Source organism: Durio zibethinus, chromosome 8, assembly GCF_047325235.1.
Source record: "Durio zibethinus cultivar Kanyao isolate XHJ-2024 chromosome 8, ASM4732523v1, whole genome shotgun sequence".
Taxonomy (NCBI): domain Eukaryota; kingdom Viridiplantae; phylum Streptophyta; class Magnoliopsida; order Malvales; family Malvaceae; genus Durio; species Durio zibethinus.
The window spans coordinates 23,111,920-23,124,809 of NC_143169.1; the positions used below are offsets into that span (position 1 = coordinate 23,111,920).

A 12,890-nucleotide genomic window follows, 5' to 3' on the forward strand; every position below is an offset into this window, starting at 1 on the left:
TTTATAAAACTAGTCAATTTTTTTTTTTAAAGAGATAAGTCATACTTTCTATTACCCATGAATTTTATTATATTTAAAATTTTAATTGATCAAAGATATTATAGGGTTATTTTAATATTACTGTTGCAGTTAAAAATATGGTAATAATTTTTAATAAAGTGTTGTGAGTAATTGAGATGTTTAAAAAAAATTTACAAATTAATAAAATATTAAAGTAATTTTTTATTTCAAATCTAAAAACATTTAGAAACTTTTTTATTTAGATTAAGAAAAAATCAAACTTTTAGATTAAAAACTCACATTTTTTTTATTGTTTAATTTAAAAATATGATAAAAAAAAATTTAAAACGTAACAACTACTTCCAACAAAGAGTCATAAATGTACTTCTATGTTTAATACTACAAAACAAGTAGTTAAAGCTTTAACTAAATAGTCTTAATTACTATAGTTTTTTAAAATTTTTACGTACTTTTTTTTTATAAAAATAATTTCAATTGAGAAAAAATACCAACATTATACCATAATACATACATCTACATTGCCAGAATTACCCTTTTTTTCCCCCAATATCCCAAACAAAATGCTTTGAAGAAGCCTGATAAGGTCTTTTTACAACAAGAAAAAAAAAAAACAAAATCCTCCAGCAGCCAATCTCGAACCCGCTCGAAAGGAAAGGGACGAGGGAGCAGGAATCGTAGTACGCTACAGTACTAGCATTTAAAGCAAAGCCAATCACGTCAATAACTGTCCTCTCTTGCTTTCTCTCTCCGTTAGATTTTACTCTCTCTCACTTTCGTCATTCCTTCTCTTATTCTACTTATAATTTCAGCTTCCATTATCGTTTGCATCATAAAACAACCGCCTAGATCCCCAGGTAACTCTCTTTAAAGAAACTTTTCTCGTTATTATTTTGGAATCATTTACTTGAAACTTTTGTTCCTTGAATTTCAGTATTGTAAGATCGATCTGCTTTTTCATTGTTTGATTTTTTTTTTTTTCGTTTTAAGGGGTTTAAATTGGTGGATCCTAGTTTAGGCTTTGCCTTCAAATTTAATTAATTGATCATCAAAATTAATCGGTCAATCAAATACAGTTCAAATAGATTTGACAATTTCTTTGTTAATTAATTGATAATATTTTGGCAATGGATTTTCCAGTTCACACTATTTATAATATGAAATTGGAAATGGGAACCCTGAGGTAAAATTTTACTTTGTATAAATTTTTTTATAACCTTTGTTTATTATTAATTGGCTCTTAATTAAAGTAATTTAAGAAACACAAATGTACGTTGCTTGTGTCAGTGAATAATTGTAATTTAAAGTTTGAAGGACCAAAACAGCGGTTAGGGTTTTATTTTGTTGTGGCCAAGACTGCATCTAGGTTTGGCTTTTGAGGAATGGCAGAGAAATCGTGTGTTAAGCGTCTTCAGAAAGAATATAGAGCACTTTGTAAGGTATTGTTTTCTCCTTGGATTTCCTGCGATTCCTTTTATTGTTACTCGTGATTTTTATATGAATTGCTGAACCCTGAAAGTGCTTATCTGTTGTAGAAATCTTCTTAATCTTATCTATTTAACCTCTCGCTCTGGTGCAATTTTCTGGTTTTTATATGTCTGTCTGGTTTGTAAACTCTTGTTTTAATACAAGGAAAATTTTATGCCTCTGGTACCCTGTCTATGAAGCCTGTTACTGCAAAGCTTGAATCAATAGTCAGTGTACTGAGAATTTTTTGTTGTATGATATGTTAGTCTATTATCTGTTTTATTGGTTTTAGTAATCAGCTATTCGGCAATATGTTTAACTTCCATTGAAGAATAAAAACATTTGGATATCTTTTCAGTCCCTTCACTTATAAATCAGATATTATTAGAAACATCTATTGATGCTGGAATGAGATATTGTTGTTATTATTGTAACTTAATTCTATTTTTATTCTCAGATAATTTTAACAGTTATTCTATGAACTTGTAGGAACCGGTTTCTCATGTTGTTGCTCGTCCTTCCCCAAATGACATTTTGGAGTGGCGTAAGTTTATTAAATCTCTTCTATTCCCTTTCTTTAAATAAGGCTCTGTAATTATCACGTGAAAACATTTTCTGTAATAATGAAGATTTGCCTGCTATCCTAGGATTTTATCCTTATAAAAGCAGGAAATTGATTGTTTTCATGTTGGCCAATGCTGTTGAAGAGTGATTCATGGAAGGTATTAACCTGACTGTTGGTCAATTATGTATTGGGATGTCAGTCAGATGCAAGTGTATAAAGCATACTGCTAACTAAGTTGTGGACTGTAAATATCTGATTGAGTCAAAAGGCCCATGTTCATTTGGCAGACTTCTGGAATAAGCGTACAAGGAAATGAGTTCAATCTATGTAGTGTTATAAGCTTATCTAATTAAAACTTCTAGATATATCCTTGAAGGAATTTGAAGTCAATCTTAAAACGGTTAGTTGATTTGTTCGCTGTTGCTAGTAATGATGATATCTGATATGGCGTATTATTCTGCTACCCATGCATTTTCAATGATAAAATTGACTTTTTTCCTGGATATTACTCTTGTTTGACTTGTAATCCTAGCTTCTCTAGTCTTTTGCACTTAAATGGGGTTGCAGGCTTGCAGCAATGGATTGATTGTCATTGAATCAATATAATTTTCTTGTCTAAGTCATATTATTGATGTAGTAGGTTTTTTTCTTTTTTTGACATCTATCTAATTCTTCTGCTTCACTATTTCAGATTATGTGCTGGAAGGGAGTGAAGGAACACCTTTTGCAGGTTGGTTAGTTTACCTCATGACACTTTGTGGATATTTTGTCTATAGCTCGTTTAGACTGTGGAAGAAGCTATCTGATTTTGCAATCTGATTTTTTTTTTTCAATTTGGTTTGCTGAGGTGGGTATTACTATGGGAAAATCAAGTTCCCTCCAGAGTATCCCTACAAACCTCCCGGAATCACGTATGCACTTTCTTGCCGTTTTCACCTTTTCAAAATTTATGATAGAAAATACAGCTCTTTCTAACATCAAATCGCATTTTTCTTCCATGTAGCATGATAACCCCCAATGGGCGGTTTATGACACAGAAGAAAATATGCTTGTCCATGAGTGATTGTAAGTCTTTTGAAAATAATTTAGAGATTCCTGTTTTATTTCTATCTCTAATAACTGATTTCATTTTAACCTTGGTCCTTTTCTTTTTCAGTTCATCCTGAAAGTTGGAACCCTATGTGGTCTGTATCGAGGTATGACGATTTCAGTCTAATTGCAAGTTCTTTTTGTTGCACAATCTTTTAAACATCTATACCTTTCACAGGGTATTTGCTTCTTTAGCCCAATGAGCTAAAATTCTTTCTGTTTAATAATGCAGCATACTCACAGGGCTTCTCTCTTTCATGGTGAGTATTTGTCTTTCCGGTAGTTCAATTCATTTAGACTACAGTTTTGTTTAATTGTGGATGCTTCCTGTTTGCATTGGGAATATGCCCTTATGCCAAGCTGCTTTTTTCTTGTGCAGATGGATAACAGTCCTACCACTGGCAGTGTGAACACAACTTCTGCGGAGAAGCAACGCCTGGCAAAAACTTCCCTTGCTTTTAACTGTAAGAAGTAAGTTTATTTCTTCACCTGCAATGGATTTTTCTTTTTTTTTTCCAAGTTTCTGTTTTTGAGGATCTAGAGCTCTCCAAATTAGTTTCATCCATTTGCTGCCACTATGATTATGCTTTTGATCATGTTAGTTGTGGTCTTTTTGAAGCTAATTTATTGGTGTTGCCTAGATTCTACATTTTTATTAGCTAGCTGATATATTTTGCACAGTTACATTACCCCTGATGTGAACAGTGGTAAGTTGCTAAAGTAGTTTGCTTCTAGCTAAATCTCTGCACATTTTCAGTTGTACTTCCTCTTTTTCCTTTTGAAGTTATTTTTCAACAGTAGGGGTTCAGTTACTATCAGGAAAATATTCCTTTAGTTTTGTTTTCTAAACCGTCCCTTGGAATTTCTTTCCAAATTGAGAATTACATCTGAGGTCTTTCTATGGCAGCCCAACTTTCAGAAAATTGTTTCAAGAGTATGTGGATAAGTACAACAAGCAGCAGCAGCCTGTTTCAGAGCATTTATCACCAGAATCTCCTCGAGGAGACAATTCGAAACCTGAGGCAGAAAAACTTGTTAACTCTTCAAGGGAAGATGTTAAAAAAGTAGATACCCTGAGGGATACTAGAAGAAAAAGAAAACAGTCATTCCCAACATGGATGATGTTGTTGCTAGTTTCCATCTTTGGTATCGTAATGGCGTTGCCACTGCTTCAACTTTGATACCTGGGGCACACCATGGAAAAATTCCGTAGTGGTTAGTGATTATAGTCTCTAGTTGAGGAAATCCTTTTCAATGCTCATTAGGTTTATTGTGTACTTGAAAAAATGAATACAGGGTTTGAGTCCAAGGACGGTCAGTTGGATCTTACCTGATGTTTCTCCCATGTTAAGTTCATGTTGGTGATTTACCGATTGACGTTGAAACATTACATGCTTTTAATGTTGATCGTATTTTAGTTGGTCTGTTGGTAGCTTTGGTTACGTGTGGGTGTATTTTTATCGTTTTAAATGTGTATAAAACATGAAAAATTAATGTCAAATTTATGTTGGCAAGCACAAAACTTTAACTAAAAAATTTTTTGTTAAAATTTTAAATCTGTGTAACTTTCTTTTTTTTTTTTATGTCGTTTTTATATTATATTATTGTGTTATGTTTAAAGCTATCAAGTTTGGTTTTATATTCTCTCTCTAATGCATACCCGGATCACTGTAAATCGGGATTCATGCATTGAAAATTGTACAATTATCCGGGGGTAGGCCAACCAATGGACCGACTTTGCGAGAGAGAACGAGCAAATGAACCATTAGTTTTTCTAATTGCTGATTTGAGCTTGCATTTTATGAATTATAATGGTAGTGTCAGTCCTTTTTTTTTTTTTTTGCTTTTTATTCCATCATTTTGAAGTCCTAAACCACCACTTGGCCGACGCTGTAATACGAATGAAAACTCCACTTTATCCCCCTTACACTCTGAAGCCTAGCAATAATCAAGTCCACTCAAATATAAATATTTCTGTCCAAATTTACCTGGAAACACTTTACCTCAGCCTCGATGAGTACGTTTAATTTGAGCAAGACATAATAATTTTATTCTTTTCCATTTTATTATTCTTTTCCAATTTATCTTTTGCTTCTTGTTTAAAAAGTTGGATAGCTGGCCTTACATATCTGCTGATTTTGCAGCATCACATTCGGTATTCCTTAACAGATCAGAAAATTTAATACAGGGAGTGAATTCACCAGACTATCTACCCCACTGCTGTACTTTAAATAGCAAACGTATGTAAAAGCTTCTGCTATTTCAACTACAAAAAACTTTCTCAATTTCCACAAATCCCCCATTTAGGGGTTTGATGGGGTTTTCAGTTTGGTGGTTGGTCCTTGCCTTAGATGAAATCGTTTGAATGGTTGGAATTTAATACATCATTGCCTTCCTTTCTCAACTGAAGGGTATACGATACTACTCTTAATTTCATTTCACCTTCTCTCCCTTCATCTTACCAAATTGTATTTAGTATTTTAGTTGCCTTGTTTCCTAAACCAGCTAGCACTTCTTACATTGGGGAACATTTATTTATGCTATAGTATCAAACTAAAAAGCAGGTTTGAGATGATCTAAATGAATCAATGCCCTTTTATTTAAAAGCCGTTTTTTTCTTTTCTAGTGTCTCTTTTTTTGATATATAAGACTATAGATATTGAATCTCGGTTACTGAAACTAAAAGTTCAGCACTCTATCACCAGATCACACAGCTGATGGCTTCTAGTTTCTCTTTATTGTTTCTGCTAATTTGAACTTGGCTTATACTAACTGGATTTTGTAACTTCTGAAAAACCATGAGCAAATCCCCAGTACATCCGAAATATGAGACAAGTGATTATGCTGGCTGTGAATTGGTCCTCAGGTGAACTTTTCACAGGCAAACACACAACACCTTTCCTTTTGGTTCCCTCCCATTTTCTCTTTATGTAAGACTTATCTTCCAGGGATCTTATAAAGGAATGTATATGATATTTTTATCCTTTTGGCAACAAAACTACCCTGATTTTGACAGAAAAAGAGTATCTCATTTCTTACTGAAGAACAAAGACAAATTTGTGAAACAAATATGTTAAGACTTTGATCCTTCAGAATCAGAACTCCTATTAGGAAATTTATGCGACATGTTTTCTGCTAATAGAAGTTAGCAACTATGCCCTTAGATATTTTGAATTTATCTGGTTTCGGCTTTGAGTCTTTGAGTTTGACCCCTTTGATCAGTTTCTAGAAGAAGCAAGACAACATGCAAGAGACATAAACTTCCAGCGGTCCTCTTCAGAAGAAGTCGGAGAGAAAAAGAGAAAGAAATCATGGAAAAATTCTCTCCTCATGGTCATGGTGGAAAATTGACAGAAAGAGCAAAACTAGTTCGATTCCTGTGGATGGTCCTAATATTTTCAAGCCAACTAAAGGTAATGGGTCTGATCCATTGTGCGGAACTGCCGGGAAAGTTGATACACCACGCTGGACTCTATCATCAGGGCCAGTCTCCATACTTTTCAACCCACAAGGAAAGTGGAGAATGAGGTACCTTACACGTGTCTTGGCCAGCCTAACGATCCTTATCAAATCATCGCCTATGGACCTGTCTATTTGGTGACATAGTATATCAATGACAGAGGATTCGACATGGGGCTTCTACATTAGTTTAGCCAAGAAAATGTTGCCCCACCTGGCAAAACCGAAAAGAAAGAACAGATCAAAGAAATAAGAACAGTCCCCTGCTTGAGGATTTCCGAGCGATAACTCGCTTGATAAGCTTTACTTATTTTTCCTTGTAGCATTATGATTTCATAGAGCAATTTTTAGTGCGAAGTGAGCTGAGTTTCTCACAGAAAAGCCCTCTCAGTATCACTGTCACCTGCTTCCAAAGAGCATAATTGAGAATGCTTCTCCCGAACCAATTTCATTTATGAAATCCAGCCTGCAGCTACAATTCTCGTTAAATGGTCCCATTAACTTGGTTTACATAATGAGCAGTTAGGTATTAGGCTAATCCACGCTAATTACTTTGTTTCAACTATTTTACCTGATCGCTAGAGGAAGGAATGCAAGATGAGTGAAGATGCACTCTCGAGACTCAATATGCATATGATTCTTGTACAAATCAACAAGAGAAATTTTATTTGTTATTGTAATTCAAAACAGCATTAAGGCTTTGCTTAGTAGGAATGATGAAAACTTGTTAATCCAATGGTTAAGATTCACAACCACTCCTATTTAAAGCTTAACCATTAATTAACAAGTTTGTCAACCTCCTTACCAAGCAAAGTCTAAGAGATGTCTATACAATTATTTCAGAATGCGACTTCATTGAGTTTCTAGTCTGGTCTTGAAACCTTATCCCATCAAACCAGGTCAGTGACCTAAGATAACAGTAGCAGTATGCTATTTTCCCAACTTTATATTAGCACTACATAGCCAAACCTGATATCTAGACTTGAGCAATTAAGTAACAAACCAACAACTTAATTTTAAGGCACGGTAAGCAACAAAAATGTTGAGGAATTGGATTAATAGCTTCACAATAGATGGATTCAAATTGAAACAGATTCTTGCGCAGAAGAAATTGTTTTTTATACATATTTTGTAGAAGATAGATTCTTTCATCTCTGTGTTGAAGAGAATCCCACTCTCTTCAGAGATATCATCTATTTCAAACATTTGTCAAAACCTTTTTCAGCAACAGAATCATCAACACCTATGCTACCAAATGCCCAACTTGTATAATTGAGCAAAACCGTTGTTTTCCAACAGAACCTTTCTCAAGGACAAAAAGGGTTCAACTTGATCATCTGCAACCATTACTGCTCGGATAATGAAAGATACATACTCAAAATAATAAGCTCCTAAAATTCAACCATCTATTTAATATCTTCAAACATCAACAGAACTGCTTCCTGAGCTACTAGGAGCCACTCTTTTTTCCCTGCTTAAAAGTCTCTTCAAAGACCTCAATCTTGTAGGCATTGGAGACTTTGATTCCTCCTCTGGGAAATTTTCATTCACATTCATGGGAACGTCAATCACCAACATCCCTTCTTGCCTACCACTACCAGATGCCAAGGACGACGAAGCAAAAGTACCAGAACCAGAAGCCGATACACCCTCTTCCGAACTCGTACCACCGCTACTAACCTGAGTTTGATTGCCCCAAAACAACACATTTGTAGGAAAACTAGGAGAATCTGTTGAATACCCCAAGGCTAAACCATCATGTGAACTATTAACTTCATCTCCCAACATAACAGAACTTAAATTCTCAGTCTCAATAGCAGCAACAGGATTTCTACAAAGAGGACAAGTAGAGTGAGATTGAAACCACATATCTATACAATCAACATGGAACCCATGGTTGCATTTTGGAAGCAACCTAGCTTTCTCTCCTTCTACAAGCTCACATAAGCAAACAGCACATTCAAGTCCTTCTTTGAACTCTTCTTGGCGAAACATTAATACAGAAAGGGAAGCAAGAATTGTGGGATCAAGGCCTTTAGTCACGCGTCGAGGATGAGCAGTGTCTTGCCCTGGAGCAAAGACAAATCGGCGTCGGTTGCGGCGTGAAGGAGGAGGAGCTGGTTCTTCAATACGCCACCAAAACCATTTAGCATAAAGATGAAGAAAAAGCACAAAAATCACCACTAGGAAAAGAACTATTATAGCTACGACCATGATCTTCCCTGTTATAGCCACTGCTGTTGATTCATCAAAGGCTGGCTTATCCATGGCTTCAAAAAGGACAAAGCTGTTAACTTTTCAGAAAATGAGAGTACCCAAATGAGAATTTGAGTGAAATTCAGCAAAAAGATTTGATTTTTATACTTTTTATGAGCAAAGAAATAAGAGCTAACTATCTAAGAAACAGTCATGAATTGCAGAATCAAAGTAAATTTTGTTTCCTAAGTAAATGAGAGATACCTAGAATTTGGAGTGAATTTTGCAAAAAATATTTGGTCTCTATTCTTTTTATCTGCAAAGAAATGAGATCTAACTAAACGAGAAAGTCCAAAATTGCAGAACTCAACTGGGATTTTGTTTCCTGAGAAAATGGGGGATACCCAGATGGGAAAAGGTCTAAAAATTCCTAACCCAGCTGGGATTTAACATGTAAACAAAGTGATCAAACAAATATAGAGAAATGAAACGAAATAAGGGAAACCACAAACCCCAAATGAGAAATGGGCTCAAATTCTGAAACCCAGATGTAATGGAGAACAATTTGGACAGGTGGGTTTTAAAAGGGGAAGTAAAATGTAGATACAAGGGGGAAAAGAATTCAAAGAAGGGATCCCAAAAAGAAAATGTCCACTTTGAGGACTTTGATATTGAATGAATCAAAGACAGATTTTTTTGGACGAGAGAGGTTGGGCAGAGAAGGTCGAAGTTGCAAGAAGTGAAGACGACAGGGGTTTACAGTAACTTTATGACTCTTGTCATGGCCTTTAACAGAGGCTCCGCATCGACACCTGTATTCTACCAATTCCATTTTTCTTCATTTCAAACAAAATAATACTATTCCTTAAATTGTCTTATCCCTGTCCTTACAAAAGCTATGATCCCATTCTTAAAGAAATTTCTTGCCACTAGATGACAACGGAAGTTTCGAAGTTCCCGCTTCCCAGATTCTTTTTCTTGCTGTGGTGCTCAGTTTAGAACGTGATCAACAACTGCTCATCTTAGTTTTGGAAATAATCCAAGACAAGATGACATTTCATCTCATTTACTGGATTTTGGCAATGAGGTACTCTTCCCACCTATAAATTTTCCATTCTCCATTTACTTGTCAATTTACTTTCATACATGTCAATTCCACACACAAAAATGTTCCATCCGCAAGATAGTTTCTGGGAAACAGCCTCTAGATCATGACTTGTTCTTCTTCTTTCCTTGTTTTTTTTTTTTTAGGTAATGAAATAAGAAATACCTACCTTGCTTTCATCATCTCTTCACAATCTTAGCTCACATTTCTTGAGATAACTTAAAACAATATAAATATATGATATCATCTATTGATAAAATATTATATTTTTATTTTAATTATTAAAATTTATTTTCTGATAATTTTAAATATAAAAAAATAATATAAATATTTTGAGGTTCAAGAATAAAAGCTCAATAATTTTTACAAAAATCACACTATCTTTAGAATTTAATCATTTTATTTTGAGATATGTATGTCTAGAAACAAGGTGTATCCAATATGAAAAGTTTATTGTGAAAATGCCAATTGATTAATAAAATTTTCTTTTGAATCAAAATTCCATTTTATTAGAGCAATGGAGGACATAAAAAGTGGGGAAGACCAAACCCAATCTTATTATACCAACCATTGAATTTTACAATGGCAGGCCAAAAAAAAGGGGGGAAAATAGCTTCTGTGGTTTTAAACAAAAAGAAGGTCCACAAATTTTATAGGTAAAGCTATGGTAACCATTTCTTCCTTATGAACAAAGAAATTTTGACTTTGATTGTGGCATTGACTAGAAAACACTATGCAAATAGTAGGGATCGCAACATGTCGTTCGGGGCGACTATGACACTTCATTCCTGCATCTATTTATAACATTTATTTTTTTCGTATCCACATTTATTTGGATTCTATTTGGATATTTGATTATAACTTTAAAAAAATAATAAAATAATTTAAAAATTATATATCACAAATCTACATTAAATAATTCAATAAAATTTTTTGCCTAAAAAAACTCATAAAATCCAAAAAAATAATTTCATTTGATAAATTGATATATAAAATATTTTTTATAAGTTATAATATTTTAATTATAAAAAATAAGGAGAAATGAAAAAATATATATTTTATATATGTCTAGTATCGAGTAATTCACAAGACAAATTTTACCTTCTTCGTCCTCATTTTGAACCCAATAATATTTAAATTTAATTAATTAATTATCTTAATTAAATATAAAAAAAATTTATATTTATATTCATTCGATACGATAATAATAAGATAAAATTATAATTTTTAATATATAACACTTCGAAATTATATTATAATTTTTTATACATAAAAAGATGTAATTTAATAATAAAAAAACTGTAAATTATAAATTTATTAAATATTATTTTTTTAAAATAATTATTTAAATCAATTAAATTAATATCCGAATTCAGCCTAACAGGTTTTTTTATTTATCTTACAAAAGGATATTGGAACATTGGTGCTTAAGAAACAACCTTACACTCCAACTTGAAGTTCAAGTCTTGACTAATGACTGCGACTCCGCGGAGACGCTCTCAGTGCTCGACCAATCGTGTGGCTTAAGCATTTGAATTAGTCAAATAGGACAACACTAGTTAGGTCAGCTGTCAAAGCTAAATTAAAACCAACTGCATTTGACCCTGTTTTTTGGGAGGAATTAGGGTGATATTAATAATAAAGATTAAATTGCATGTCCAATAAAATATTACAAACCCCAAATTTCAGATCAAATCAACATAATTATGCATTAATTTTTTTATTTAAATTATGTAATATAACCATATTTTAAACATAATCACTTATTAATTAAAAAATTATTAATGTTTTATTGAAATGCTAATAGCTATAATTCATAATAGTTTCAAATATTAAAAAACCATTAATTTTGCTGAAATAAATACTTACCATTTACTTATAAGATGTTACGTGTAATAAAAAAAATTTTTTAAAAATAAAAGTATATGATATGATTTAAATGGACTAATAATATAATTTTTTTTCATAGGCTTATGGATCATTTCAAGCTTGTTCAAACACTGTTTAATCAGTGAATAAAATTTAAAAGTGATCAGTGAATAATAACTTTAACTAATTGAATGAGTTGCTTTTTTCACATGGGACATGTAAATTAAGCAAATCCTTTTACTATTTTTTCTTTTTTACACAAATATCAAGAGAACTAATCCTTTGATTCTTGATTTCGTTGATGCGTCGGTGCGAAAATACCGCTGATGGTGATTTTGCACCTGCTTTGCTTTTCAACATTGGAGCGAATAGAATTTGACTTTCATTTTCTCCTACCACGAATGTAAATAGTGGGGTGGTTAATGCAATTACAAGTGTTAATTGGTCAGCTCGGGTCAAGTTGGATTTGAATTGCACTTATGTTTAGTATTAATATTTTGTATATTTATTTAGATTTGATTCTGTTCAATATTTTAAATTTAAAAAAATTTAATTTATATAATAAAAATATAAAAAATAAAAATTCACAAATATATATTTATATAACTATAATATTTTAATTATATATAATTTATTCGAATTGAATCAGACTCAAATTTTAATTTTTTTATTCATGACTTGATTTAAAATTTAAATAAATATAAAAATTATATTCTAATTTATTTAATAAATTTTAATTTTTTGTCCAAAAATTTTAAAATTTGAATGAACTTTCAAATTTAAATAGATAACTTGATCCTTAAGTAGATTTAGTTTCAACCGAAATTAAACCAAAATCAAAGATGTTTAGCGAACCTAATTTCGCATACTTGAACTTGAACTATGGCAAACAATATTTGGTTTTGGTTAGACTTTTCTAACTTCTCAGATTGGTGAAAGTGAAACCAAAGTAGGTTGATGATATTTAAGTAATAGAATGAATTTTCATTCATCATGATGTCATTTTATGATAAAATTCACGATGAAAATTCTTGTCATCATGCTGCCGAAGGAGCATTGAGTGTGATACATAGAAATACTATTTGGGTCATTAGAGTAATAAGGACATGAAATTACAATAAT

The 12,890-nt window shown here is 32.5% G+C and overlaps 2 protein-coding genes across 6 annotated transcripts; one reads left to right on the forward strand and one right to left on the reverse strand.

Moving 5' to 3' along the window:
- Positions 1-747: 747 nt before the first annotated feature.
- On the forward strand, positions 748-4,563 carry LOC111279039 (ubiquitin-conjugating enzyme E2 34-like). 4 transcript variants are annotated; one of them, XM_022865925.2, is made up of 10 exons: positions 748-875; positions 1,306-1,457; positions 1,975-2,029; positions 2,742-2,780; positions 2,898-2,961; positions 3,054-3,115; positions 3,207-3,246; positions 3,372-3,399; positions 3,519-3,610; positions 4,047-4,563. In XM_022865925.2, exons 2-10 carry the CDS (start codon positions 1,401-1,403, stop codon positions 4,318-4,320), a joined length of 711 nt encoding a protein of 236 aa, XP_022721660.2. In that variant the 5' UTR covers positions 748-875; positions 1,306-1,400; the 3' UTR covers positions 4,321-4,563. The 4 variants fall into 4 exon arrangements, with proteins under 4 accessions (XP_022721660.2, XP_022721657.2, XP_022721659.2 ...); XM_022865922.2 differs by having other exon boundaries at positions 1,326-1,457; XM_022865924.2 differs by having other exon boundaries at positions 1,333-1,457.
- A 3,062-nt stretch (positions 4,564-7,625) lies between these two features.
- Positions 7,626-9,950, reverse strand: LOC111279038 (RING-H2 finger protein ATL3-like). 2 transcript variants are annotated; one of them, XM_089764782.1, is made up of 2 exons: positions 9,059-9,950; positions 7,626-8,892 (listed from the first exon to the last, which is right to left on the reverse strand). In XM_089764782.1, exon 2 carries the CDS (start codon positions 8,864-8,866, stop codon positions 8,018-8,020), a length of 849 nt encoding a protein of 282 aa, XP_089620908.1. In that variant the 5' UTR covers positions 8,867-8,892; positions 9,059-9,950; the 3' UTR covers positions 7,626-8,017. The 2 variants fall into 2 exon arrangements, with proteins under 2 accessions (XP_089620908.1, XP_022721656.2); XM_022865921.2 differs by having other exon boundaries at positions 7,626-8,868; positions 9,059-9,949.
- Between the last annotated feature and the right edge of the window lie 2,940 nt (positions 9,951-12,890).

What these genes read in the sequence shown, in the direction of transcription:
- LOC111279038 (XM_089764782.1), bottom strand. Translation starts at nt 8,866, where the DNA reads ATGGATAAGCCAGCCTTTGATGAATCAACAGCAGTGGCTATAACAGGG.
- LOC111279039 (XM_022865925.2), top strand. Translation starts at nt 1,401, where the DNA reads ATGGCAGAGAAATCGTGTGTTAAGCGTCTTCAGAAAGAATATAGAGCA. An exon ending in AAATGACATTTTGGAGTGGC is followed by an intron (nt 2,030 to 2,741) that starts GTAAGTTTATTA and finishes TCACTATTTCAG; the next exon opens with ATTATGTGCTGGAAGGGAGT. An exon ending in CAGGGCTTCTCTCTTTCATG is followed by an intron (nt 3,400 to 3,518) that starts GTGAGTATTTGT and finishes TTTCTTGTGCAG; the next exon opens with ATGGATAACAGTCCTACCAC.